Source organism: Rissa tridactyla, chromosome 3 (genome assembly GCF_028500815.1).
Source record: "Rissa tridactyla isolate bRisTri1 chromosome 3, bRisTri1.patW.cur.20221130, whole genome shotgun sequence".
Classification (NCBI taxonomy): domain Eukaryota; kingdom Metazoa; phylum Chordata; class Aves; order Charadriiformes; family Laridae; genus Rissa; species Rissa tridactyla.
In genome coordinates this window covers 71,786,371-71,812,519 of record NC_071468.1, presented here as the reverse complement: position 1 = coordinate 71,812,519, position 26,149 = coordinate 71,786,371, and the positions used below count along the sequence as shown (strand labels likewise).

At 43.3% G+C, this 26,149-nt stretch overlaps 1 protein-coding gene across 1 annotated transcript in view; it reads right to left on the bottom strand.

The window, feature by feature from the left end:
• The window catches only part of MAN1A1 (mannosidase alpha class 1A member 1), a 154,339-nt gene extending 129,662 nt beyond the window's left edge, over positions 1 to 24,677 (bottom strand). The window contains exon 1 of the mRNA XM_054194409.1: positions 23,980 to 24,677. Coding sequence (XP_054050384.1) covers positions 23,980 to 24,567 — 588 coding nt within the window. The 5' untranslated portion in view covers positions 24,568 to 24,677. The remainder of the gene's footprint in view (positions 1 to 23,979) is intronic.
• Between the last annotated feature and the right edge of the window lie 1,472 nt (positions 24,678 to 26,149).

The window sequence follows — 26,149 nt, the reverse complement described above, 5'->3', positions numbered from 1 at the left end:
TATACTGAAAAGTATATATATTCAGTGAATCCTTTTGTGGAAGGATACAACTTAAAAGCAGCTTTAAAAATCTATACAAATCTGCTTTATGTAGAAGTAATTTAACCTTTACGTAGTATTTCTTCTAGTGCTATACATAGCATATTAACGCATTACACAACATTTTTCTTATATATGTTCCTCAGCAAGAAGCCTTTATAAATGAGACAGCAAATTATAGTACTGTTAATATTTTATTAGCTCTACATGGGTTTGAGAAGAGCTGTCACAGGCTTACGGAGAATGTCTGTGCTCGTGCTTCCATGACAGGCAGAAGAAATCAGATGCTCACTTGTACAAGGAAATTAATGGAAAACCATAAAACTGATAGGAAATGAAAACAGCCAAGATGAGTACTAGCGGTCTGTTCCAATCACCTCCTGGCAGTAGAGGATACAGAAGAAAAAGAAAGAATTCAATTAAGAAGCATGGAGATATTTTCCTCAATGGAAAGGCTGAAAAATTAGCTCTACTTATTTGTAAACAGACAAAAAAGAGAACAAGATAAAAGTAAAGGCATACAGAGAGTAAGGGCTCCTCCTGAACATCTTTGTAAATGAGAAAAGGAGACAATGAAACACACAAGTGTTAGGTTTGTTACTGAAAAAGGCAAACACTCAAGAATCATTGCCAGAAGATACAGTGACAACTTACTGAGATATGGAAGGATTTGAGAGAGCAGATGGTCACAGTGGCTCAAATTTCATACTGCACTTCCTAAGCTGTTAACAAAAAGTGCTTCAAATGCCTTATAGCTTTCACAGCACAAATGGAGCATAATTCCAGTTTGTGCTATCTGTAACACAGCTAATGGTGTGATGACTTTCATGCAGTGTAGTATTATTAGGAGGAAACACCCTCCACCCCACCCACCCAGTACAGACTTAGTCCCCCAGTAAGCAAAAATTTTAGCTTTGCATTGCCATTTAAACTTAACAGTTTCTCGGCATATATGGTGCCTCAGACAAATACATAAGGTATCATTAAAAAAATATAGAAGATGGGCTGTTGGTCCATAATGCAATGCAGTCAAACGAAGCACCTCTGCTATGAAGACAGGCTGGGGTCGTTCAGCCTGGAGAAGAGAAGGCTCCGGGGAGACTTTATAGCGGCCTTCCAGTACCTAAAGGGGGCCTACAGGAAGGATGGGGAGGGACTCTTTATCAGGGAGTGTAGCGACAGGACGAGGGGTAATGGTTTTAGACTGAAAGAGGGGAAATTTAGATTAGATATCAGGAAGAAATTCTTTACTGTGAAGGTGGTGAGACACTGGAACAGGTTGCCCAGAGAAGTTGTGGCTGCCCCATCCCTGGCAGTGTTCAAGGCCAGGCTGGATGGGGCTTTGAGCAGCCTGGTCTAGTGGGAGGTGTCCCTGCCCATGGCAGGGGGGTTAGAACTGGATGACCTTCAAGGTTCCTTCTAACCCAACCCATTCTATGGTTTCTGTCCCTTCCTAAGCAGAAACGGGGAAGCCAGCTATAGGGTTAACAGACTTGCAAGCTTGGAGAAAGGAAAGGCCATGGTTGGACTTGTCTTCCAGCACACACTACTCCTTTCTTTTGATTCTCTGCCTTTTTCAGGCAGGTATGTAAAACCATTCAAGTTTACCACATCAGCTCTATTGATTCCACACTTTATTTTGAGTTCCCCAAAGGAGATCAAAGTATTTATTGTACCTAAAAGTACAACACAGAAGGGAAAGCCTTTGCTATCCCTCAAACTGTTTTGGATAGTTCAGCCTAAAATATCCAAAATAATCTATGGCGTTTACTGCAGTTGTTTCTAAGAAATTCTTCAAAGATAAGCCCAATTATGTGGCAAAAGTGACAACAATACATCCAAGTCATCCTAATAATTTCCAAGAAATACTACCTATGTCGGGTCACTGAGTTACAAAGTGTCTGGTAGAATAGAACTGGTGCAGAAGTTCCCTGTGGAAGAACCAACTGTTCATGTTTAAAAACCAGCTCCCCCTCCTCTCACAAAAATCAACCAGCCAAACAACAACAAAAAAAAACCCAAACAAAAAACACACCAACTCCACTTACCCTGACTATAAATTTGAATTTGACAAGTCCCTTCCAGGCAGGCTGATGGGTGAGGAGCAGAGCAGACAGGGGCTGAGCTTCCCCAGCAGCCCGCTTGACAGGTCCTGTCAATTTTGATTTCTGGTTTACTGACTGCCCATGAGCAAATTTTGTAAATTCTGAAGATTCTATTTTTGGTGAAACATTTTTGTAAAATAAGTAAGTTGTTCTTTTGTCTCACGTTTCTTCCCTAAATCTCAAATTATTCCTCAAGAAACGTCCTCTACCCAGCTCAGGGTTTGATCCGTTTTCCAAGTCTACCTTTTTCCAGCTACCAAGTTCCCTAATCTCCAATACAAACAGCTGTGGTTATCCCAATAACAAAGACTTCAGGAAATCCCCAGCCACATCCATAGTTATGTGAACATCAAGGTCTATGTAAACTATATTATTCTGCAATCTTTTCTGGGGCACAGACACAAAGAATTACAGCCTACAAGACATCAGGGTAGCGTGCAAATGGCACGCCCAGGCTTGTGGCGCCTCTAACAAGATAACACCACCACCAAGCATGAGATGCTACAGATAACAGAGGAGCAGCAGCGTATATGCAGGTGGCTCACCCTGTGGTTATGGCACCACTAACAAGACAGCAACACGAGAAAGGGCAGGCAGGCACTAGAGATAATAGAAGGGGAGTGCTAGCTTAATAGAATTTGCCAGTCAACAGAACTGAAGCCAGTGGGGAAGGGGAAGCAGGACTGAGACATTTAATTAAGGAGCAACGAGGATGGCAAATGGAAAGAACTTGTAAAGGGAAAAAAGTGAGAAGGGAGTGTAACGGGAAACAAATCAGGTGTTTGAGGGCACACTATCAATGCATCTTGGAACAGGACAATAAATCTGTTCATGCTCTGGTCATATCTGCATCCAACTTATGCCGTGAGGAGCAACCTGCGTGCTCCCCCTCCTGCTGGTGAGGGAACAGCTTGAGGGGGGAACAATCCCTGATGTCCTAACAACGTACAGGATGGAACAGACATCTCCCCATGTTTATAGCTCATTAACTGAGCATTTGGGTAGTACTAATGTAATTCTATTTATGACAGGTAGGAATTCTGTTTGTGCCATTCTGAAAGAATTGTAGCATCTATCTTCAGGGCCTTTTTTTGGTTGTTGTTCCTCTCAATAATAGATTTCTCTCAGTACAAGCCAGGCAACAACCATTCCAGTTCTCAGAAGATCCACAACAAAAAATGACTGCTAGATGAGAGCCTAAAAGGCTTATTGACTACAGCTTCCCATCCCTAACAAAAGTTTAGGAAGAGTACAAACAGACAGAAGTACTTCCTATGAGTAAAAGGAGTGTTCAGAGCTTGAGAGTTACAGGGTTTCAGGGCCAGATATGATACTTGTATGATTAATAATCCCCAGTAGAGTTTTCTTTCATGAAATTACTCAACTGTCTTCTGAACTTGTGTAAATTTTGGATATTTACAATATCCTGCAGAAAGGGCTCTACAGCTCTACAACATAATATGTAAAGAACTGGTTTGTTCTGATTTTGTCACCTAGTAGTTCCATTTGATGTGCTCTACATTCGTCAAACAGGAATATTTCTCAGAATAGGCTTAAATAACACCACTAAATGCACCATAGAAATCGATGTCTTATTATTACCTTTCTCCCAATTACATTATTTTTCTGGAAAACACTGAATCTATTTAACCTTAAAATTTTGAAACAAAGTATGCTTTTATTGTGTTTTTTGGTAAAGATTGTTGTAGTGGAGAATAGACTGACTGTCAGGGAATGTGTAATTTAACTTCCTTCTAATTATCTACTATTTGGGTATTAGAAGGAGCTAAAGTGCTTTAAACCTGCCCTAGCTCCTGCATTCTAAAATAGGTAAGCAGTTCTGATCTTTTCTGAAATGCTTCATAAGATCCACCCATAAAAAACGGACATAAAATAGCCAAGTGCTATCATAGCATTCAGTTTCTACACCATGCTCACGTGCAGCACCCTTTTGCTCATACTGACGTGCAGGTTACCTGCCTATGATCTCACAGTCTCCACACACTTATTGATTTCAGAATCAAATTACAGAAATCCAGAGCTTTTAATTTTTAAGGATTCAAACATAACATTTAGCACGTTAAACTAACATGTCTTACAGATGACAGTTTAGGACAGCAGAGGCTTCAGTCCTTCTAAGGGTATTACATTTCTCCAGAACTATACAAAGCTCCCTTTTTGAGCACAGAAGTTGAACATACACGCTATTTAGACAGCTTCTTACAGTCTTCTCAAAACTGCAATATGTTTCATTCCTAGAACTTATTCTTTCATAACTTCTTCCTTCAAAAATGAAAGGGGAAGAAATAGTTGTTATTCTAATACTACTTTTTCACCAAAATTTGAAATGTTTCACTCTGACATCAAAGAATTTGAGAAAGACATTTCGTTTCTTCTAAATGCTCCCCTGCTGCTCTGCTTGAGACTAACACAGAAAAGCTCCGTCGGTTTCTCATTCCAAGGTTTCCATCCTGTAATGGCCACTTGAAAAGAACACCGTCACAAAAGAAACCTCCTGACCCATCTGTAAGTCTGTCTTGTCAGCCCACTCTCACAAAATGACAAATTATATTTTCCATATGCGCAGGAGATGATTAACCACACAGAGAGCTCATCTGCAAATCATGACTTGGATCTGTAATAGTATTTTTTTTGTTTTGGTATGTTTGTTTGTTTTAAAACCAGGACACTTTGGAAGTTCCTAGCATCACTCGTTTACAGTAGAACAAAATACCTCCTTGTTGTTTCCTGTTAATCATAAAAAGCAAGCCCCACCACCCTCCGCATCCAGTGACTTAGGTCTGCCAAGCACATGGAATATTTCAAGACTTTCTTTGTCTGACTGTTGAGGCTTACAAAGGCAACCTGGAGACCTCTGCTCTGGCATATCCAAGTTCATTTTAACTATTCTTTCTTGATTTGGAGCATGTTGTTTGGTATTTTAAGGTATTCTGAAGTAGCTCCTCTCTGCTCTTAATTTTTAGCAATGCAGTATTGCCAGAACATATTTATATATATGCCATTTTGGAGAAGTAAAAGGAAGTATTTTTCTTTAAAAGGTATGATATAAATTTAGAACCCAAGCAACCTACAGTCCACTACGGACGGACAGTAGGAGACTTAATTCTAGAGTCCACTGACTTTCACTTCTACCTTTTCCATAGAATTATCTGATAAGTGCTTCATGCAGTTGCAAACCTGTACATATTTGAAATACGAGCTGAGGGCTAGTGCAAAGGAAAACGTGTGAAAATCAAAATTTGACTAAGTTTGACAAAATTAAGGTGCTACTCTGTAACAGGGTAGTGGAACTTGTTCTAACAAGTAAGTTACCTTCTAAAAAAGCAGTTAAAATATAGAATGCTGCACGACTAAGAGATTCAGACTTGACAGAATTAGCTTGTCACTTAAATAAAAAGCTATGGTCTAAAGCGTCATTAAAATTATTTTTTAGAACAACTAATCAGTTCTGTGAGATCTGCTAAGTAAAAGTTAAGCCTATCACTAAAGGTGGAAACTTTTCATTAAGTTATGAGTGAGCAGCGAATCGCAGAATCGCAGAATCGCAGAATCGCAGAATCGCAGAATCGTAGGGGTTGGAAGGGACCTCTGGAGATCATCTAGTCCAACCCCCCTGCCAGAGCAGGGTCACCCAGAGCAGGTTGCACAGGAACGCGTCCAGGCGGGTTTTGAATGTCTCCAGAGTTGGAGACTCCACCACCTCTCTGGGCAGCCTGTGCCAGTGCTCTGCCACCCTCAAAGCAAAGAAGTTCCTCCTCATGTTTAGGTGGAACTTCCTATGCTCAAGTTTGTGCCCATTACTGGGCACAAGCTTCTTCTGGGATGGGAAGATACACTTTGTACCTACAACAACAGAACTCCATACCAGGAAACTCAACACTGCCCTGCTAATTTTGCTGCCATAGTAATAGTTCTTAATAGTAATGGCTAGTCCTCAAAAAGATTTACGTGTAGTTACAACCAGGCCAGGTTAAGCCTATTTTTTAGCTGGCATGGTTAACCAGGTTAAAAATTTAGCTGCACGAGTTAAGGAAGACAATGAAGTGCTGGTGCTGATATTGAAGGGGAAATCTTATTGTCCCATCTGTCAGTCATAAAAATAAACAAGCCAACACTACCACTGCCCTACCCTGCTGAAGAGAAGACACTCATTTCCTTGTATTCTACTTGTATCCATTAATAGTCTATATTCTTTTAAGGCTGTCATTTCTTTGAGGAGAAATCATCTTTGAGTCTAGTCCTTTTACATGTACTTTGACAAAAGCTACTAGGCAGTGCATTCATCTGCCATGGACTCTGAAATAGGTCAGTAAACATTTGCTCCAGCTAAATCAAAGCTGACGCCTCCAGAAGTGTCACACCAGTCGGAGCCCACAGCTGAAGTGCTGAAGCCTGAAGCTTTTCACCTTCCCACCCAAGAGCATTCAGAAGTGGCAGGAAAGCATTTGGGCTGTGCAATACGGGAGGACAGGCTTTGCTCTGGTGCGTGGTGCCACTGGAGCTGGTCTTGTATCAGGACCTGTGGCCAACAACTGAAAGCTAGAGTAGGCCTGCTGTTGGTCCCAGAAACACATCAGTGTAATTAAAAAATGCAGGGGCTCAGACTTTCAATTTCTCTAGCTGACTCCATGCCTACCTTATATATGACGCTACTGCTCCTTACTAATAGGTAATAACCAGAAGCTGCAGCAAGAAACTAACAAGTTTAAACACCGAGCAAGCATTTCACATTTTGTGAGGAAGTTTTAAAGTCAGCATCAAATGTACATACCTCCTTCTAAAAGTCAATAACGCCTGCTGGTACAAGCTAGTGCTGTAATCAGACTGCAAGCTAAACCCAAGGGGGTGTCAAGCAGAATGGAAAAAGAAGGGTCTGCAAGAGAGGCAACATATCAGAAAAACATCTGCATTTGAAGTTTCCTGACAGTATTAAATAAACTCAAATTCAAAAATTACAGTCCCTCAAAGCCTATGCCCTGAAAAACTTGTTTAATATTTGCAGTCTGGTGGGTTTTTTCATTGATTTTAAGAGAAATTGCTTACTGCTTTCTTCCTCGAGAATGGCAGTCCCTGTGGAATAACTGTTGCCTTGCTTGAAACTGACAGGTAGGGCCATGAAGAAAGGAAGTGCTCATCCACAGTAATGCCCCAATTCTCATCTGTTTCCATTCTCAGTACTGAAGAAGGGATATTAGAATGCTTTAAGAAAGCATTGGGAAAAAACAGTTTCATGCCATCAGGTCACGGGTATCCTTAAAAGGTAGGCACTGGGAGAGTTTGATCCCTTGCCCCAGACAGAGGGATCTGCTGGTGATCCCATATGTCTACACTAATATTCTTCTCGGGAGCAAACTACTCTCATCAATTTGTTCATGCCAGGTATGGTTTTTACAGATCAAAGTGAACTATAGTTTTAGTTAGCTTGGCTTACAAATATTCCACAATCCACATTAATTTCCAGAAACCTTTGGCCCCTGCAGTCAAAAAGGTTGGCCCCAAGTGCACATACATCTCTTCTATGATTAACACCAGCACATGCACTCTGCCTTCAGGGAAGATGATTTTTCAGTGGCAAGGTGCGTGCCAAAAAAACCACTGGGTTTTGGGTGAATTTGACTCCAGCTCTGATCTGGCAGAGCCATGCTTGGTTAGATTTTTAAGCGTACTGCCAAAGCCCAAGGGAGAACGAAAGAAATGTGGGTTTCTGTTGATTTGGGAAAAGCGGTTGACTATAGATCTTAAAAGGTTATGAAGACATAAAAATTATTTGTTTTTCCTCATAATACATATTTTCAGTATTTTTCTGTAGAAACAGAATCAATTAGGTTTAGGGATAGATGCTAAAAGAAATGAAAGTTCTGCTAGAAAAAAATAAAATATTTCTAAATTCATACGGAGGTATTAGTGAGGCCATAGCTACTTCCGTAACACTAACCATATCACAAAAGCCGGAGAGCGTGAATGAAACTGAGTGAGAGGGATTAACTACATGGATTAACTATACAAATCCATTGTTATCAAATTCCTTGTATAAAAAAAACTGATTGAGAACTCCTGATTAGGATTTTCAGTACTATAAAATAGTGAATAAAATTTATTTTTAAACATGTTGTGACTTGCAAGCAAATACTGTTCTTATCCAAAGAGGTCTATATTTAATTAGTAGTAGCACTTCTGAAGATCAAAAAATGTTATTTCTCCCCAACAGTCCACAGGGCAAAAGGTAAAACGTACGAATAATAAAACACTGAATCAGATTTCATACAATAAAGTCATTAGTACACCTTCATATAGCTATACAGTAAGTTTCAAGACCTACTTTTCATCATCCGAGCTGTGAAACACTTCCTCCCTACTCACCAGCCAAAACGAGGGCCTTTCCCAGGTTTCAGTCTCATATACAAACCGTAACGGCTGTGAAACAGTCATTCTAATTACAGTAAAAGCAAATACAGATAGAGAAGTGTGCTACAACCCTATCTTTACCATGTTTAGAAAGATGGTAAAAATTATGGTACAGCTCTACTTCTTTGGCAATAATTCCACATATTAAGGTATGAGCTTTTTCTTTGGTCTTTTTTCATTAACACACATACGTATTTATATATACATACACACAAAGCTTCTACCACTTCACTCCAGACACTGTTTTGTATGCTGGTTTCTTTGGTATGATGTGGCACATCCATGATGTTCCCAGTTATTAGTTTTCAAATTAAAAACAATCAAGTTTTCCTTCACATACTTTCACTGTTCCTTCTCCCATCAGAAAACCAACAAAGTTTCTCTCCTCCTTCTATATAACATCCTTGGGGAATTAAGTCAAATCCTTAATGATTTTAAGGAAAAGACAGAAGTGGACACTTGGGTGGGTTTTTTTGTGGGGGGCACAGCGGTAGTAGAAAAGATAACACATAACAAATTCCCAGTTGTTTTGATTACGGCACATACAATGCCACCCAGGATATTTCTTATAACCAGCGTGTTTGAAACTGCATATTAAAGCACAGCAGGAATATCCAAGAGAAATTATGAATAGGTTATTTTCTTTCTGATTATATCACATTCACAGCTTGTTTTACAGCATGCAGAAGTTCCCCACATAACACAGGACTAACAGCGACACGATGTTACCAAGTACAAGAGAATCATTATTGGTGAAGCTGCAGTAAAACCAGCCACAAAGTTCTTAGGGAAATGTTTCTTCATGCGGACATAAAGTAGGGCTGGTAAAACAGACACTAGGTGTGCTTGACATTGAGGTAGTAGATCACGTCCCCGTTTATTTGCATTGCAGCATGCACATGAACACAGGCTTTTAAAGCTGTTTTTGAGCCTTTGGCATCAGCCGCTGGCCTTGTTCTTTCCTCAGAAAATAAAACATATGTATTTTTCAAACAGTGGCATGAATCTGAAATGGATAAGAACCCTCATGGCAAATAAAGAATAAAATAGGCACCGCAAAAATATTGCACTCAAACAGAAGGGAAGAAAAAACTCCACAAAATCCTCCCATCACAGAACACAGTAATGGGTAATTAGCACACCAGGAAGCTACTATAAAGTCACTCTGAAATGAGCACATGTAACATCTTACAGTATACTATTATCCATTTCAAATAACTTTGTAGTAGTCGTGTTCATGAGAACCTAGAATGACAAGACTATAACTAACCAGAAAAAAATGTTTTGTTGATGCCCAGCACATATGGATCAGAAGACCATTCATCTAAAGTTTCTTTTCACATGCAAGAGACCCAAGTGGTGTGACCTTCAATAGCTCAGACTACAGGACCCGCTTTACCTCGGAAAATGAAATGCTGAATTTTTACTTCAAGTCACAGATCAAAAGTGTAAAAGTGGAGATGCACCAGTCACGCTTTGGATTGCTAAACAAGATTCAAAATAACTTACTTTCTTGATGAAATTAAACCTGTATACACAGACAAGGAAAACACATCTAATGAAAGTTAAAACAAGCTTGACTCCTTTCCAAAACTCAGAAGCCCTTTCCTCAAACTTCTTCCCACAAAAAGTATTCATGTAGGTTTTACAGTTACCTTTTCACACTTTCACTTGAAATGTCAAATAAAAACTATGGGCGATCACTGTTCCCTTAACAAAGGATCATAAAGTTGGGGCAAAAGGAAGGTTATATAGTCCCTGCTACAGCTGGAAAGATCTTTGCTTCTCACATCGCAAAATCAGAACAGGCATGTCAAATCGAAGGGGTGCTCATGTATCGCTATAGTGCTGGTAACCTACCCTTTTAGAAATGACTAGCGAGATTGGACACTGAGCATGAGGCAGTATAAAGAAAGACTTCATTTCAAAACCAAGCTTCTGTAAAGCCAGACCTCTTTGTGATGTCAAAAGTGACAGAAAATCAAATGCTGAAACAGTGGACTCTCATGAATTGGTAGCACAGTGCAATAGTACAACCCTACTGTAAAAATATTTACAGTGCCCACTGTAAACCATGCAATAAGTCACACAAAACACAGAAATTTAATCAAAACCCACAAGTTCGTAAGATAGTGATTAGATACTTAAGAAAGAAATCAAAGAGAACTGTGCTTTAAATCTAATTCAATGGTAGCCATTTCAGTTACAATATATAAACCCTGAAATTATCAACTTTGAACTGACACTATATTAGCTTTCAAGTCCCTAGCTTCATGTTTGCAATGCATAAACATCAGGTGATTGATATTTTGATCGGAGGCATGCAGAGGAAAGACTCTTCAAAACAGCACAAGATTCCTTGATGGTAGGTCTCGCAGCCCGTGTCAGTATGTTAGTAACCCATTTACACCCACTAAAGTGGCAAAAGTTGCAACCGAGAGTTTGGTTTTCCATCGATAGCTTGTATTTCAAAACTTCAAATGGGAATTCCCTATATTAACCATACCCGTTTCTCCAGTAAACATCTCCTTATTTTTAAAAATTTCAAATAGCCGCTGAGCTAACACACGGTTGCCTGCTGGGCTTTCCTAATGAAACCAAGAGGTAGCACAGACGCAAGTCAGCCAGAAAAGGCTACATGCCATTTTCCTCCACCACCTTACCTCCCATACTAAAAGCTCACTTCAAAACAATTAATGCATGAATGAGAAATACCTAAGCCCCAAGGCCATTTAAATGCTAGACAGGAGAGTAAGATCTTGAAGGAACTGAGGAAGACCAGTAATAAAGACCCTGGACTCAGCTCAGCTGGAAACTGCCATGAGACAGGAGGGGCCTCTACAGGTACATCGGCAGCAAGAGAAGGACCAAACAGAACAGGGACTTGCTGCTCAACAGGTTCAGAAAACCAGTGGCAAAGGACATGAAAAAGATCGAGCACTCTGTCTTTTTGCTTTGCTCTTTACTTGGCGAGGGACGCTCACCGGGCTTTGTGGCAAGGGCATGGGCAAAGGTGGAAGTAAATGAAGACAAAGTTATGGTCGGATTACTAAAGCAAAATGGACATACACAAGTTCATGGGACCAGATGAGATGCTTCTGACGGTGCCAAGGGAGCTGGCTGATGCCATTGCAAGGCCTCTCTAGATCACCTTTGTAAGGGTAGTGATCAAGGGTAACTGAGTAACTGAGGAAAAAAGCAAGAAGAAAGACCCAGGGTACTACAGGCCAGTCAGATTTCTTCCAAACCCTAGGAAGAAAATGGAGCAAATCCTCCTTGAATCTATTTCCAGGAACAATAAGAACAGAAGCACCTTTGTGAACAGCAAGCATGATTTCCCAGAGGCAAAATGTGCTCAACCAACCCAGTTACTTATTATGATGAAGCCACTGGCTGTGTGGATGAGAACAGAGCAGCAGACATCATTTACCTTGACTTCAGTATGCTTTTTGACGCCTTAGCACCATGGCAGCCAAAAAGATATGGACTAGATGGCTGGTCAACAAGGTTGATGAAAAAGGTGGCTGAAATGACAAGCTCAAGACAGCAGTAAACAGGTCAAAGTCTAACTAGTAGCCAGCTACAAGTGACATTTCTCTGGGGTTGATCTGAATAACAGAGCAGAACACACCCTCACCATCTTCATGGGTAACACCAAACTCCAGCAATCAAGAAGCTGGAGAGTAGGGTTCCTACCTGAACAACCTCAACAAGCTGGAGGAGTGAGCTGACAAGCCTCATGAAGCCCAAAAAAAGCAAATGCAAAAATATTATACCTAATGTAAAATAATCAGTCACATGCCACAATATGCAATAGGAACTTACAGGCTAGAAAACAGCTTTGAGAAGACATGACATATGAGAAGAGAGAGACTGAGCTGAGTTTGCTCAGACTAGAGAAGAGAAGGCTTCTTAATTACTTAATTGGTGCCCACAGAGAAAAGGTAGCCAAGCTTTTCTCAGTGATGCACAATGAAAGGAGAAAAGACAGTAGTCACAAGTTGCAGCAAGAGAGAAATTCTAGATAGATACAATAATAATAATTAAAAAAAAACTACAATAAGGGTCTTCAGCCATTGGAATATGTTTGTTCAGAGGAGCTGCAAAACCTCCCTCTGCAGAGATATTCCACACATGAATACGCAGGACTCTGAGCAACCTCTTTTAATTTTGAAGTTATTCCTGCTTTCTAAGCAAGGGATCAGGCCTCCAGAGGGCCAGTGGTGAGTGTGGATCTCCCTCCTCCTTAGCAACAAAATCGTACGGTAAGCAGAAGGTTGGGAGAAAGAACAAACAGGACTGCAGTGTGCATAAATGCAGACCAACCATGTCTCCATAATGCTTTCAGATGATCAGGCTACATATGAAAACTCTTTCCATGAAGCCTGAAAACTTTCTCACAGAGTATCTACTTTTTGCAAGGCTTAGATTTATATAATAAAAAAATAAACTTGAGCAAAACTGATTACTGAAATACAACGATTTCTTTGCTACAACCTAATATACTAGATTTTGCTTGCAGCATATGCATAATTATCTTTTCAACTTAGATGTAAAAAACCCTAAACAACTATGCCTTTTACTTTTTTCAAGGTGTTTATTCAGACCAGAGCTGCCCCCAAAAAACTACATCTTCAGCTATAGACAACAGAATTTATCATTTACCAACTGTACAATATATTAGACTCTTATGTAAAACATATATATGGAGAGAGCTATGAATACATCTCTGTCTCAATATATGAATACAGTGATTTTTTTAAAAAGAAATTGCACGAAAACACTTCTGGGCTTTTCTTCAGAAAGGTTGTTTTTTTGAAATGCCCTTCTTGATCTCTGATGTCACTTCAGCCCTTGACAAGACCACACGTGTTTCTATGAAGATTCAGTTCGGGTTCAGTGCCATGCTTACTCTAGAGCTTTACAGAATAAGACATAAAAATATCAGTCAACTTGCAGTTTGTCTTTACATAGCATAGTTTTTCCCGTGGTGATTCTTCAGCCGATCTCACCAGAACAAAAAAAAGCAGCATGCAGCTTTGAAGTATTATGACTTTTTAAATACGTAATGCGTATAACTCTTCTACTCTCTAAATGGTAATTAGGTTTTCTGTTGCACGATGGGGGAGGAGGGGGGCATGGAAATCCACCTAACATCTATTTCTCTTCTTTAAGCTTTAGTTTAAAGAACCTGGTAACGCTATCTAAGTCCAACACAAAATTTGAAGTGCAATTCTCAAAATCACAGATGGGTGGAGAACTACAACCACAGTAACAAGCAGCAGATTTCCCTGCAGACAGCAGCACGGGCAAAGCGTTATCATCAGTATCACCATTCAGTGCACCAACAGATGTCAGTGCTCAAAGGCAGTGAGAAAACTGACAGTGAAGTTAAAGACTGGCTCTGCATCTGCGGGCGTGTATCCGTGAATAGCAAAATTACTATCTCCTTAAGCACTACGCTTTGAAAGCAAAATTTATTTCTTTTTTTTTTAGCTTGGTATTCTTTAACACGAGCTATTTCCTATTTCCTTGGAAGAAAGCAGTCCCTGAACAAAAGAAATTTCAAAAGGCACAGAGATGTTTATTATGCAGTGGACCAAGTGAAAGAAAAATATGCAGATACTTTAAAGAAATAGCCTCACAGTGGTCTGAATACTAATTAAAGAAACAAGGCACACGGATCTAGTGCAATTTTATTGCAATGTTTTAAAAGCACATACTGACTTGAATAAATAATTGAAAAAGAGGGTTTGTGTTGCCAAGCAATAAGATCACCCCTACACAAGTCAGATGATGTAAAATTCTGTAAGAAAGTATCATTCTTTCCTTTCTACTTTATTCATATAAACAATACACAGTACTGCCTCTAACCTAAATGCCAGCAATATATATCTTCACATGAGAGGTGCAAACCTGCATGTTTTTACATAATAATTGCAACTTCTGTTTCTGCTCAGCATCAGAGAAAAAAGTCGATTCTTCTGAAATAATTTTTGAGATGCGCTCAGGAAGTCTTGTAACAGCCAGATGTTCCATAGCCATCAGCTCATCCACTGCATAGCATCATTTTGATTCTCTGCTCAGTATTGCCTACCATCTCCTCTAATTTTCATGTCACTTCTTATGTTATTAGAGATTTGCACTTTAAAAAAAGAAAAGCCCAAGTTTCCTAGAAGCCAGACTTCCATTCACTTGCTTTATCCCGAAGACAATTCAAAAGCCAAGGTACATGTAGTTTCCAAGAGGGAGTGGGAGGACAAATGAAAGTAGATTTTACACTTGTAGTTACCTTTGCATGAGAGACTGCATTCTCAGTGTTCCCACAAGGGCTGTGAATGTTTAACTTTAACAGTTATAAGAATGTAACAGCAGGTTATGTGCTCATCCAATCTGTTTGAAAAGCTTTTAAAATTAGAGGCATCAGAATGAGCAATACCTGTATCTTCATAAACACCAGCTATAAAATCCAATCAGCTTACTGCAGAGAGTTATAGCAAGTTGTCATGTTATTTCATACAAGCGTTTCTCCGTTACAACAGAGTTCAAACCGAAGATTTCAAGAAAGGCAAACTGGGATTTTTACTACCCTACTTTGCCTTCCTTCAAAACAGAGCATTTGATTTCAAGTATTGCTTAAAAAGCTCACAGCTAGCGACCCAAACACAGACCCAGGGAGTCTCAGGTTTAGTGTCCCCCCATAACAAACAGTGTGATTAGCAGCAGTTCAGTGGCAAACCACAGCTGCCCATGCGCAGCCACGAACCAGACACCAAACCCCAGGTTTAAACTGACCCCACTGAGCTGACGTGCCCAGGCTAGAGACCTGCAGCGTGGGTAGGACCGAAGACAGCCTTCGCCCAGCACACAGCAACAGCCCCTGCTTTAGTGGGTGGAAAAAAAAAAACACAAATCAGAGCCAGGCAGTCAAGCTCTGCTCTTTACCATCACACCGTGTGATCTTGCGCAGGTTGCTAGACCCCTCTCACCCCTGGAAAACCAAACTGCTTTCCCATGACGATGGTACAGCCTTCTGGACTCTGCAGGCAAGGCTGCCGAGCACTGCGATACGACAGCCCGCTTAACCGCAATTCTGTAAAAAGGTTTCATTTGATCTGGTTCGGGCAAGCACGCGCTTTATTACTCACCAATTATGTTTTCATGACAGACTTGCAGACCCAATTATAAGAAGTCATGGAAAACAGAGAAACAGGGATGCTTCTTAGAAGCGTGCACACATTGTTTATATCACATGCTTAAAAAGAGAAGTAAAAAAAAAAACCCTAAACAAATTTTGTGGGTAAAGGAGATTTTCACAAAAAAAAAGGAACCAGTACATTGAGTATCTGGTACATTGTCCATATTGCTTAATTCATAGGCCCACCTAAACAATTATTTTCTTTATTTGTAAAATGACAGTTCTAGAAATAACTTAAGACCACAAAGTCCCTCAAAACTGAATGTCTGAAACATACTTTACACAGAGACACATCTGAATAGCTGAGCTTGTTACCAAAAAAGCACACGTCAGTGTTGAACACAGTCTTTCGTCATCTCTGTACCATTTCAGGCAGCAGTTTATTTCCAGAAGTGCTGCACCGTTAGACAGCAGCGAACACTGAATCAAAACCACTTTCCTGAAGTATTAGACTCTTATTCTGCCAAATAAGTTAGGAAGACAAATTTATTACTTGTAAATAAATAGAATATCTTAACAAGTAGTTCCTTTAAGATTAAAAGAGCAGAAGCTTACACTTATGCTCGTTCCCCAAGCTAGAAAAAAACCAAACAAACCCAACCCAACCAAAAATTAACACACTGAACAATTCTTAAAGCAGCATGTTTCAGACAGCTTTAAGAAAAGGTCTGTCCATCCGACAGTCCTACAGGTGCTTCTGTGACCACATTAATTACCTTCCACAAGAAGTGCTGTCTCCTGTCTGAGCATGATTTCCTTTTCATAGTCCTGTGCTTTCATTAACATTCAAAGAAGCTATCAAAGCCTGGCTGTCTACCACTTATTTTCCCCCTGAATGAGATAAGACACCTTTTGGCCTCAATGGTAGATTTTAGTAAACAGGTGTAACTTCTCTGCTTCAGAACTACAGCCTTAAGCAACAGTACTCACCAATGTTGTGATTTACTCTATTTCTTTATATTAAATGGCTGCCGTAGGCTGCTATACTAACAATAAATATGAAATTATCACCATGAGAATATAACTTTTGCCAAAATGCAGGAGACATTCCATTTTAAGCTTTACCTCACATCTTTACATCGCCTTGTTTAGCTTTCACAAAAAGAGTCCTGTGTGTCTGGAATTTAGGTTTTGCCTTTACAAAAACGTGCACATCGGTTTTCAGTTAAAGAATTAACCTTGTGCTTGATTTTTTTGTGAAAGCCAGATGTTTTCCACTGAACAATTAAAGTATTTTCATTTTCCTTACAATTCTGAGGATCCAGTTACATAGGACATGCAATTAGTTTCAGTAAATTTACCTGTTGAGAACACAGACCAAGTCTGAATGTAAGAAAATTAAATACTCTTCTTAGCCCACAGAAAACAGGTGTAAAGCTGAAAAAACATGAACTAGCAATGGGAACACACCCTGTTCTGGTCAAATATGCACACAGCCACACACTGAGACATCCCTCCACCTCATGACCAATGTTCAAATCAGAAAGGCATTTGCTTGCATGGCAGAAGCTTCAAATCATTTGACTGGGAAGAGGCTGCCAGAAAAAAAAAAGGCAGCTGAAGCAACTCACCTGAAACAATGTCCTCCCCTAAAAAGACCTTAAGGGTTCCCAGCAGAAAGAACATTAATTTGGCAAAGGCATACCCTATTTCATGTCTTGCAGACGAAAAGATGCCTCAGTCCCATTCTCCTCCACTTTGCTGTCCTTTCAAATGCATTGGCTTAGTGGGGGTCCACTGCTTCCACCGTGCTCAGACCTCCACTAAGCCATTTTGGCTCCCTACCCCAACAGGCCACAAACCTAACAAAAGTGGGGATAGTTTTCTGCCTGGTTGGCAGGTTGAACTGGTTCTGCATAGGATCTGGCAAGTGACAGAAAATAAGAGGTTGCTTAACAGAGTCACTGAATCATACTCTTAGTAACTCAGATGAAGCTTCTCTGGGGTTTGGACTAGATGACCTTTAAAGGTCCCTTCCAACCCAAACTATTCCATGATTCTCTGCATCTTGTAGTGCCATTATCCCTAAGCAAGCGATTTAACTTACTGTTTTGTGACAATTTAGATGCCCTAAGATAACCCCTGCCACCTCCAGCTGCCACTTTACAAGAGCACAAATCTCCCAAACAACCCGGGGAGAACGTCCACGAGCTCTGTAAGGATGCCCTTAAGTTTCGGGTACAAGGTACCTACCTACGGCCCCTTATTTGATTCCCTGTATTTAATTCACATCCTTACCATCTTTTATAAAACCATTACCAAAAAAAAAAAAAAACAACAAACCCAAAACACCAACAATATATATCAGGAAGGAAAGCACTGCTAAACACTCAAAAAGAATTAGAGATAAAAAAATACTGAAGATTATAGGTAGGTAAATAAAGCTGGGGTGGGGCGGGGGGGAAGCCAAAACACATTTTAAACTCCTTTGACAAACTGAATGACTGCTACGGGATGTCAGCATTAAGGTCACAAAAGAACCCTCTTTTGAAATGCATTGCGTCATCAGCACGTTACCAGGAATCATCACATTGCTTACTCCTTACATCTCAATTCCTTTCCTTTCACTGTGTCTTGTTCTTAAAGAAATGTACCATCAGGGAAGGTGGCTTTTTCTGTTTGAAACCCAAACCACTCCATACTTCCACAGCTGCATTTTAACTCTCCCCCCCACCCCCCACGGAGGCCTGCACAACCTTCCTCCCAGTAAAAGCACCCTGAATGTTGGTCTACAGGAGCTGGGGCTTCAGGAATTCCTGCCATTATGTTTCTTTTCCCCTTTTCTGTTCTGAGAAAAGGTGTTGGGAGGTAACGGTCTCCTGAACCACAGCACTTCAGCCTGCTAGAGAAGGTTATTACAGTAGATTGAACCTTTGCTCTGCAAATGTCACATTGTAGAGATTCAATTTTAACAGAGAAGCCAGGCCGGAAGATCAGGTACCGGCTCCTAAAACAAGGCTACCGAAAGAGGTCTTGTACCTCTTTCGTCCACATAGTACTGTTCCCTCACTGCAGCCAAAACTAGGACCAAGTCAACTCTTCCATTAAGGCCTCAACTCAACAACTTGGCAAAAGGCTTGGCAGAAAACTATCCAACTTTTTTTGCTCTGGCAGTTTTCTGCTGGTTTAGTGAGCTGAAGCAGCGTACGGAGGGCTAGAACGAAACGAACACAAAGAAGAGAGTGGAAGAAGGCAGTCACAAGTAGTAAGAAGAGATTGCTCTTTTGACAGCAACAAGTACAAGTGAGCTCACCTTGTCTCAGAAAAATCACCAAAAGGAAACAAATCTCCCCCCAGCCTGGCACTGGACACCTCTGAGCAGGTGCACCAGGATAGCAAGCAGTAGGAAAGCAAGTGGTGGTAGCATGCAGGAAGGCAGAAGGGGCCAGCGGCTCTTCTTCAGCAGCAAGCCACCTCCTATAATGTTGCCATCACTCCTCCTTGATATCGGAGAGTTCTGGTTATGCTCAAGTGCTGCTATGTCAAGTGTGTATTAGAGCTCTGATTAAAGCTTTATTTCCATGCTTACAAGCTTTCTTTCCTCCAGATACTTTTGAACTTCCCACAACATTACTGAGACTGCTTGCTTAACCTAATGACTTCCAACTAAACTGCATAAAAGCCACCATGGAAAACAATTAAGCAAACAAAATGAATGCTGAGGACTTAGGAGGGTCTGGGAAAGCCTTAGGCAGCTCTCACGGCCAAGGCAACTTCAATTCAGTTCTTCATAGAAAGACAGTGTGAAGTAATCTTCAGCTGTGGAGTCTGTTTTGCTAACTTGCAACCATTGTTCTGTTGAGCTTAAAGGACTAGTGCTCAGGAATGACCACAGAATCAGTGAATAAAATTCTCCTCTCCAGGATTTACACTAGATGACTGCAACGGTTGAGAGCTGTGCGGGTTTTAGAAGCACCACGAGGTACTTTGGACATTGATTCCAGCTTTCCAAAGAGGCTTTTATCCTTAAGATATGTCCAAACAGCACTGAACAATAATGTGTAGTGTTTCCAAGCTAGCTACCTTGTGCAAGAGCAGCACAGCTGCATTAGTATGGTGCTCCACCAACACCAATAGCTTGCTGTTCAACAGGATTAATTAGCCTGGGCAGAGCACCGCACTAATGTGATTATATTGCTGCTAGTACCTGAGCTAGCTCATTCATCGTTTTCTATTCCTTTCCTCTGTAATAAAAAGACTTCAGTTTTTCCCATTTTCCTAACACCTAAATAATTCAATAACTTTTGGGTTTTTTTATTATTATTGGAAGAGAGAGGAATGAGATTTGGAAAAGATTCGAAGTCAGATTTCCCTACAGTGCATCTCCTGCTTCTATAGCCTGTCCTCACTATTACCATCCTCTTCTAAGCACTTTTTTTGTTCCTATCAAGCTGCCACCTTTTCCAAACTGCCTGTGAACCTGCAAGTGTTCCCTGGACATCAGAAATAATGACGCCCAGCCACAACCAACAGTGATAAGAGCAGAGACTTTCAGCTTATTTGAGCAGAACAGAGTCATCGTTGCCTTCCACTCCCCCTTTTTTACAGGTGGGGAACAAATACCACAAGAAGTACTTGCTCTACAGAGGAGACACCTCTCAAATCAATGAGTGGAAGTGCAGGAATACAAACCACAGCCTCCTTATTCACAGTATGGGGCTCCTATTAGGACATCAAACCAAACAGGAGTGTGAGGTGTACGTGTACCAGACACCTAGACTCAGCCCCAAGTCACGGAGACACCCGAACATCAGTGGAACTGCCCAAAGAACTCAAGTTCTGACAAAATGCAAGTGGGGTGGTGTGCTCAAAAGCAGCTATGCCTTTTTGCTCAAGCCATCCTGAAACACCTGCCACGAGGAAGATGCTCAGAGCAGGCAACATTAAATCGACTAGTAAAAAATTCAGCAGCCACAAGCAACTGACAGCGGTTTTACAACAGGATGTGCTGGGCAAACCCCACTGCTGGCAGTACTGCCAGACCCTCTTTCTTTTGAGCTTGCCTGTAATTCATCATCAGAAGAGAACGAGAGGAATATCGCAGCACCTGTTAGCATCTCCCGTCTTTGGCCTACACCCCTTACCCACAGGGGCACACCTGGGCACAGGCAGGCCCTGCAGGTGTAACACGTCCGGACGATCACCACACACAGACCCTGAGAACAACCATATCATTCTGGTAGAGCGGAAGGCAGTGACAGCAACATGATCTCCACTTCCCCCTGCTTCCACAAGTCTTTTACCTGCTTGACAAACTTCTAGCAACTTATTTTTCTAGTTATTTGTTGTACTATGTTGGTTTTGACACTAAAAGGGGTTCAAGAATCTTTATAGTCCCACCTTTTTTAAGTTTAACTTTTTTTTTTTTAAATACGAAAGAGTATGCCACAGAAGAAAATGGTTAAAATTTCTGTAACAAAACTTTGTTAAGAAATGCTATGAAGTCCCAGCATTTTGTTGTTTTGTGACCACAAGCCATATCACAGCAGTCTGGCTAGACTTCCAAACCCTTATTTCAACTTAACATTCAAAATAGTAAATGAACAAAACATCTCTAAGCTCTCTCCCCTCTCAGCTTTATGTCAGCAGGTTGACAAGACAGAGCTCTTCCAGGACAGAAATGCCCGGATTTGGCAGAATTTTTGCCTGGAAATGACAGAACTTTTTGTCATTCTTTTCCTTTAAAGTAGCCTGCTTCCTTCTGTCAAAAACATCCACAGGAATAGTTTCATATTTTGAGTTCTAGGTATGTGACATACACCATACAATGCAGGCACAAATTCCAGGCTCCAAAGAGTACGAAAGCAGAAAGATTCTTCATTTTTGCACCTCCAGCATGCAACCACCAGCCACAAGGAGAGGAGCTTTAAGGGATAATTCCAGCTTCTCTGCATGTACAGCCTAGTACAGAAGTTCATGCTTTAAAATGTTACAATTTAAAACTCTTTCTAAAAAGACTGCGGATTAGAATTCCAGTTTGACAGTAAAGTATCAATATAAAAAAAGTAGCCAAGAGCTTGCAAAGACAGAGAAAAGCAACATGAAGGCCAACACATCAAAAAACATGAAGCAAATTAACACAGAACAGGAAACACTGTTTCAGTCAGTGAAAAAAAAAAAAAAAATAGAAGTATTCTGTGAAAGAAAAACCAAACCAGGCAAGGTACTCCAAAAATGCAAGAGCAATTAAGTAAAAAACTTGTTAAGGTCACATACTGAAACAGGAGGAAAGGAAACTCCCAGAAACAACACATAGTATTGAGGAATTATACTGAGACATGAAGGAAAAATAAAGATCTGGAAACTAAGTGCAGTCCCTCTGTCATCTCCCATGCTTCCACAGACAAAAAAAAAAAAAAATCTGTTTTGGGGGGTTACTGTGTTATTGGTGACTGGCTCCTGTGCAGAAGTGGAGGAGAAAGAAGAGCGATAGAACGGAAAGGGAGGTAGAAAAATTGAAGAGATACTGGGTTATGTATGTATGTACACACACATATCTACACAAGCATACAAATATATATGCACGCAAATGTATCCATATATAATAAAAGATAACTTGGCACAGAGCAGGACCAGCAAAAGCAGCAGTATATTTAAGTTTTATCTTCTTCCTCACGCTTATTTACTTGTTGCGGTCTTCTATACTACAGAATCGTGTACATCAGGTCTGGGGCCTCATTACTTCTAAATACTTCTACATGGCAATTCAAGATAACTGGAAAAAGAGTTTGCTGATATTTCTAATTGTTCCATATGCCTCAGGGAGGCTCTATGACTACAACAGACGACAACATAGTCTCTGCACAGTTCAAGATGTGGTCTGTACCATACACTCCCGAGGGTTTCTCCCTTCAAAATACCTTTGCATTGATATTTATTACTTATGACTGCTGCACAATGTGCTAAAATAGTTAAACCGATGCAAGGACTCCAGAGCACACAACACAACTTGAGGTTTTTGAGAGCTTGATATCTGGTGCTCAGTTGTGATGTCAGGGCTCACTTTTCAGACAGCTCTGTACAGACAATAAAAATAAGTCAGTCCAAATAAGGCTAACGATGCTTCACAAACACAGAAGTAAATACTCAGTAGTTACAGTCTCACTCCTATCTCATTTCCATCACCACAGAACAGGAAACATACTACTGATTAATTCATAAACCCTAATCTCCGCAGGCAACTGAAACTGGCAGCTCGATAAATAAACCGGCCAGTAATGATGGGAGGTTGAACTATATTATCAAGGAAATTCTTCTTGTGTCAGAGGACCCTGTCAAGCTCTGCTCACGACAGTCTTACCCATATCCAGTTTGGAGCATTTCTGTAAGAAAGGACTTTAAAAGGGTACCTGAACCAACCGAGCAGCACTAAAGAACAAGACAGTTCAGAGCATTCGTCAAAACACATAGAGCTCAGACGCTTCACCGCTATAACCTAAATAGACTGTATTTTGCCAAATACCCTCAACTCTTCAGACAGCCGATATCACACAACAGCGAACCGCACGGATCCGAGACAGATCGCGACATCTCCGAAGCGCTCGCACAACACCCGCACCTCGCACTCGGAAACGCGCCGAGCTCGGCCAGCGCCGGACCGCAGGGAGGGGACAGGGGTCACCTCCTCTGCCACCGGTGCGGCACGGGGAGGGCACCGTCCCCCGCCGCCCGCCCCGGGGAGGCACTCGCCGCTCACCGACCAGCGGCCGAGCCCGGGATGCCCCACGGGGCAGGCAGGCGGCCCCACGTCGCGATGGGGCTTCCCGGGCGTCGCCTTTCCTCCCCGGCGCCGCTGCCCCCAACCCCCGCTCGGCGCCCCCCGCCCCCTCTGCCGCCCCTCACTGGGCTTTGCTTCCTCCCCGGGTTTCGGTGCAACAGCTGGGGGAGGACGATAACGTGCCGGGGAGGCGGGGAGCAGCCGGCACGGAGCGCGCCCGGCGCCGGCACTGCCGGGTCCGCAGGCAGCGCTGGTTCCGCGGCCGCGCAGGGGCGCGGGACGCACCGCGGGCTGCGAGAGTGCAACTGCGGGCGACGAAGCCGACCTGCCTAGCAGCTGCCGAGCAAAGCCCGGCCAGAAGGACCCCCTCCCGCAGGGAGGAGGCGGCGGCAGAAAGGCTCCCCCCGACTCCGCCGACAGCGACCTGTTGCCCCACACGGGCGCGCCGAGGCGCGACCCCGGGCGCGGGACCGGGACCGACCGCCGCCACCCACCTCTTTGATTTTGTCCCTCCTCTGCCGGACAGCGGGGTCGGCGGGCTCCTGCCCCACAGCACCGACGGGCTGGCGGAAGAGGCGCTGGGGCAACCCAGGGGCGCCCGCCTCCTTCCTGCCGCGGGCGTCCTGCAGAAGTTTCTCCTTGTCCTGGCGGATGTCCCTGCGGATCTCCTCGGGCAGCTTCTGCAGCGTCTCCTTAGCCTCCCGCAGAGCCCGCTCGTGGTCGGCGCGGATCCGCTCCAGGCTGCCCGCCCCGCCCGCGGCCGCCGCCGCCGGGCCGCCCCCGGGCTGCGGTGGGGCGCGGGGCTGCCCGCCGGGCGGCGGCGGCGGCGGCTGCAGGGCGGCCGAGTGGAAGAAGACGCCGCTAAGGAGCTTGGAGGAGTCGGGCAGGAAGAAGATGGCCCCGAAGCAGAGGGTGATGAAGGCGCTGAACACCAGCAGCAGCACGAACTTCTCCGTCAGCCGGAACGCGCCGGGGCCCGCCGCCTTCCTGCCACCGCCGCCCGCCCCGCCGCCCGCGGGGCCGCCCAGCGCCCCCGGCCCCGCCGCGCTACCAAAGAGCGGCAGCAGGCTAGCGGCGGGCATGGCCCCCGCGCCGCCTCACCAGCGGCGCAGCGCGCCCCGCCGCCGCGCAGGGACCGCACCGCACCGGACGGCTCTCGCCGCCGCCGCCGCCTCCTCGCCTCCGCCTCCTCCTCCCCGCGTCGGCGGCAGAAAGTTTTCCCCGGGCGGACGCGGCAACTTTTCCCTTCGCCGCCGGCAGCGCTCGGCGTCTGCGGGGCGGGCGCTGTCAGCTCCAGCCCATGCTGCCGGGCCGCCGCCGCGGGTGCCGCTCCCCGCTCCGCCCGCGCGGAACTGCCGGGCGGCCGGGGGCGGGGCGGGGCGGGGCGGGGCCGCCGACGGCCCAATGGCGGCGTGGGCGGGGCCGGGGGCGGGGCGCGGGGCACGGCCGCCGCTCCACCGCCCTCCCGCGCTGACGGACCCCGGGGGTCCCCGGGGATCGGACCCGTGGGGGGCTTCCCAGGCCGCCCCCCCACCCCCGCGGGATGTGGGTGCACTCACGGGCAGGCGCGGCGACACGCGGGCAGACACGCTTGTGCCCCCGCCGCGGGGTGCTTGCACGCCCGCGGACACGCGTGGACACACGCTCGCTGGCGGGCGCGCACAGCGAGGGGCGGCGGCAACACCGCACCCAGCCAGGTGAGCGGGGCTGGGTGTCAATCCCTCCCCGCTCTTCCAGCAGGAGCCGTGTTCTGCGTAAGAAAACCAGGATTTTAATTTTATTTTCTTTTTCTGCAGGTACAGGGTACCTTCTGCTGGGAGAAAGGGGAGTATATCGATGTGAGTGGGGAAAATTCGACTGTGCGTCTATGCTAGCGCAGATGAAAAAACCAGCATGTGTCGGTGCAAAGAAATGTCGTATTTGATAGCCGATCAAATTGCTGCATCGAGCTCCTTGAGCCTTGCGTGAGAGGAAAAGTTTCCAAAAAAAAAAAAAAAGACACCGATTTATTATTTCGCTCATGTTACAGAGCAATACAATAAACAGTGGGGGTGTGAGAAGCAGGGAAACACAATAAAGTGCTGTGTCACTTTAACTGTAAAAGGGAAACCAGCCAGCACCCAGAGGTTTACCTCCAACTTTTTTGGAACACACTTGGAGCCTACCTCGACTTTCACAGCGGTCCAGCACCATGAACTTAAAAATGTTTCCTCCAAAATGTGAATCATGGAGTCAGAAAGAAAACAGTGAGATATGTTGTTCCCAGAAGTTGTGATGCTGAGGTTGGTTTGTTTGTGTATTAGTTGCATGACTCTATTTTGCAAGGGTGGAAAAAAAAAAAAAAACGGTAGAGGGAAGTCTGTGCTTTAAACAAGGGCAGGGAGAAAGCATTGCATAAGCTGTAAAGACGCGATTTTGAAAATGGGTTTGGCATGGGGCTAATTCTGCTCCCAGTGGAATTAAGGGGAGTTTTACCATTGACTTAATAGGAATAAAGTAAGGCTGCTGCCCAGTGCTTTTCTAAATCCCATTCTTTAGAAGTTCGAATATGTAACAGATTAATTAGAAACAGGTTTAGAGAAGATGGTTACATAGAAATGTTGGATTGAGTCCTGCAAAACTCCCAGAAGTACACGAGCAAATACTCCTGTAAAATTTCAGGAT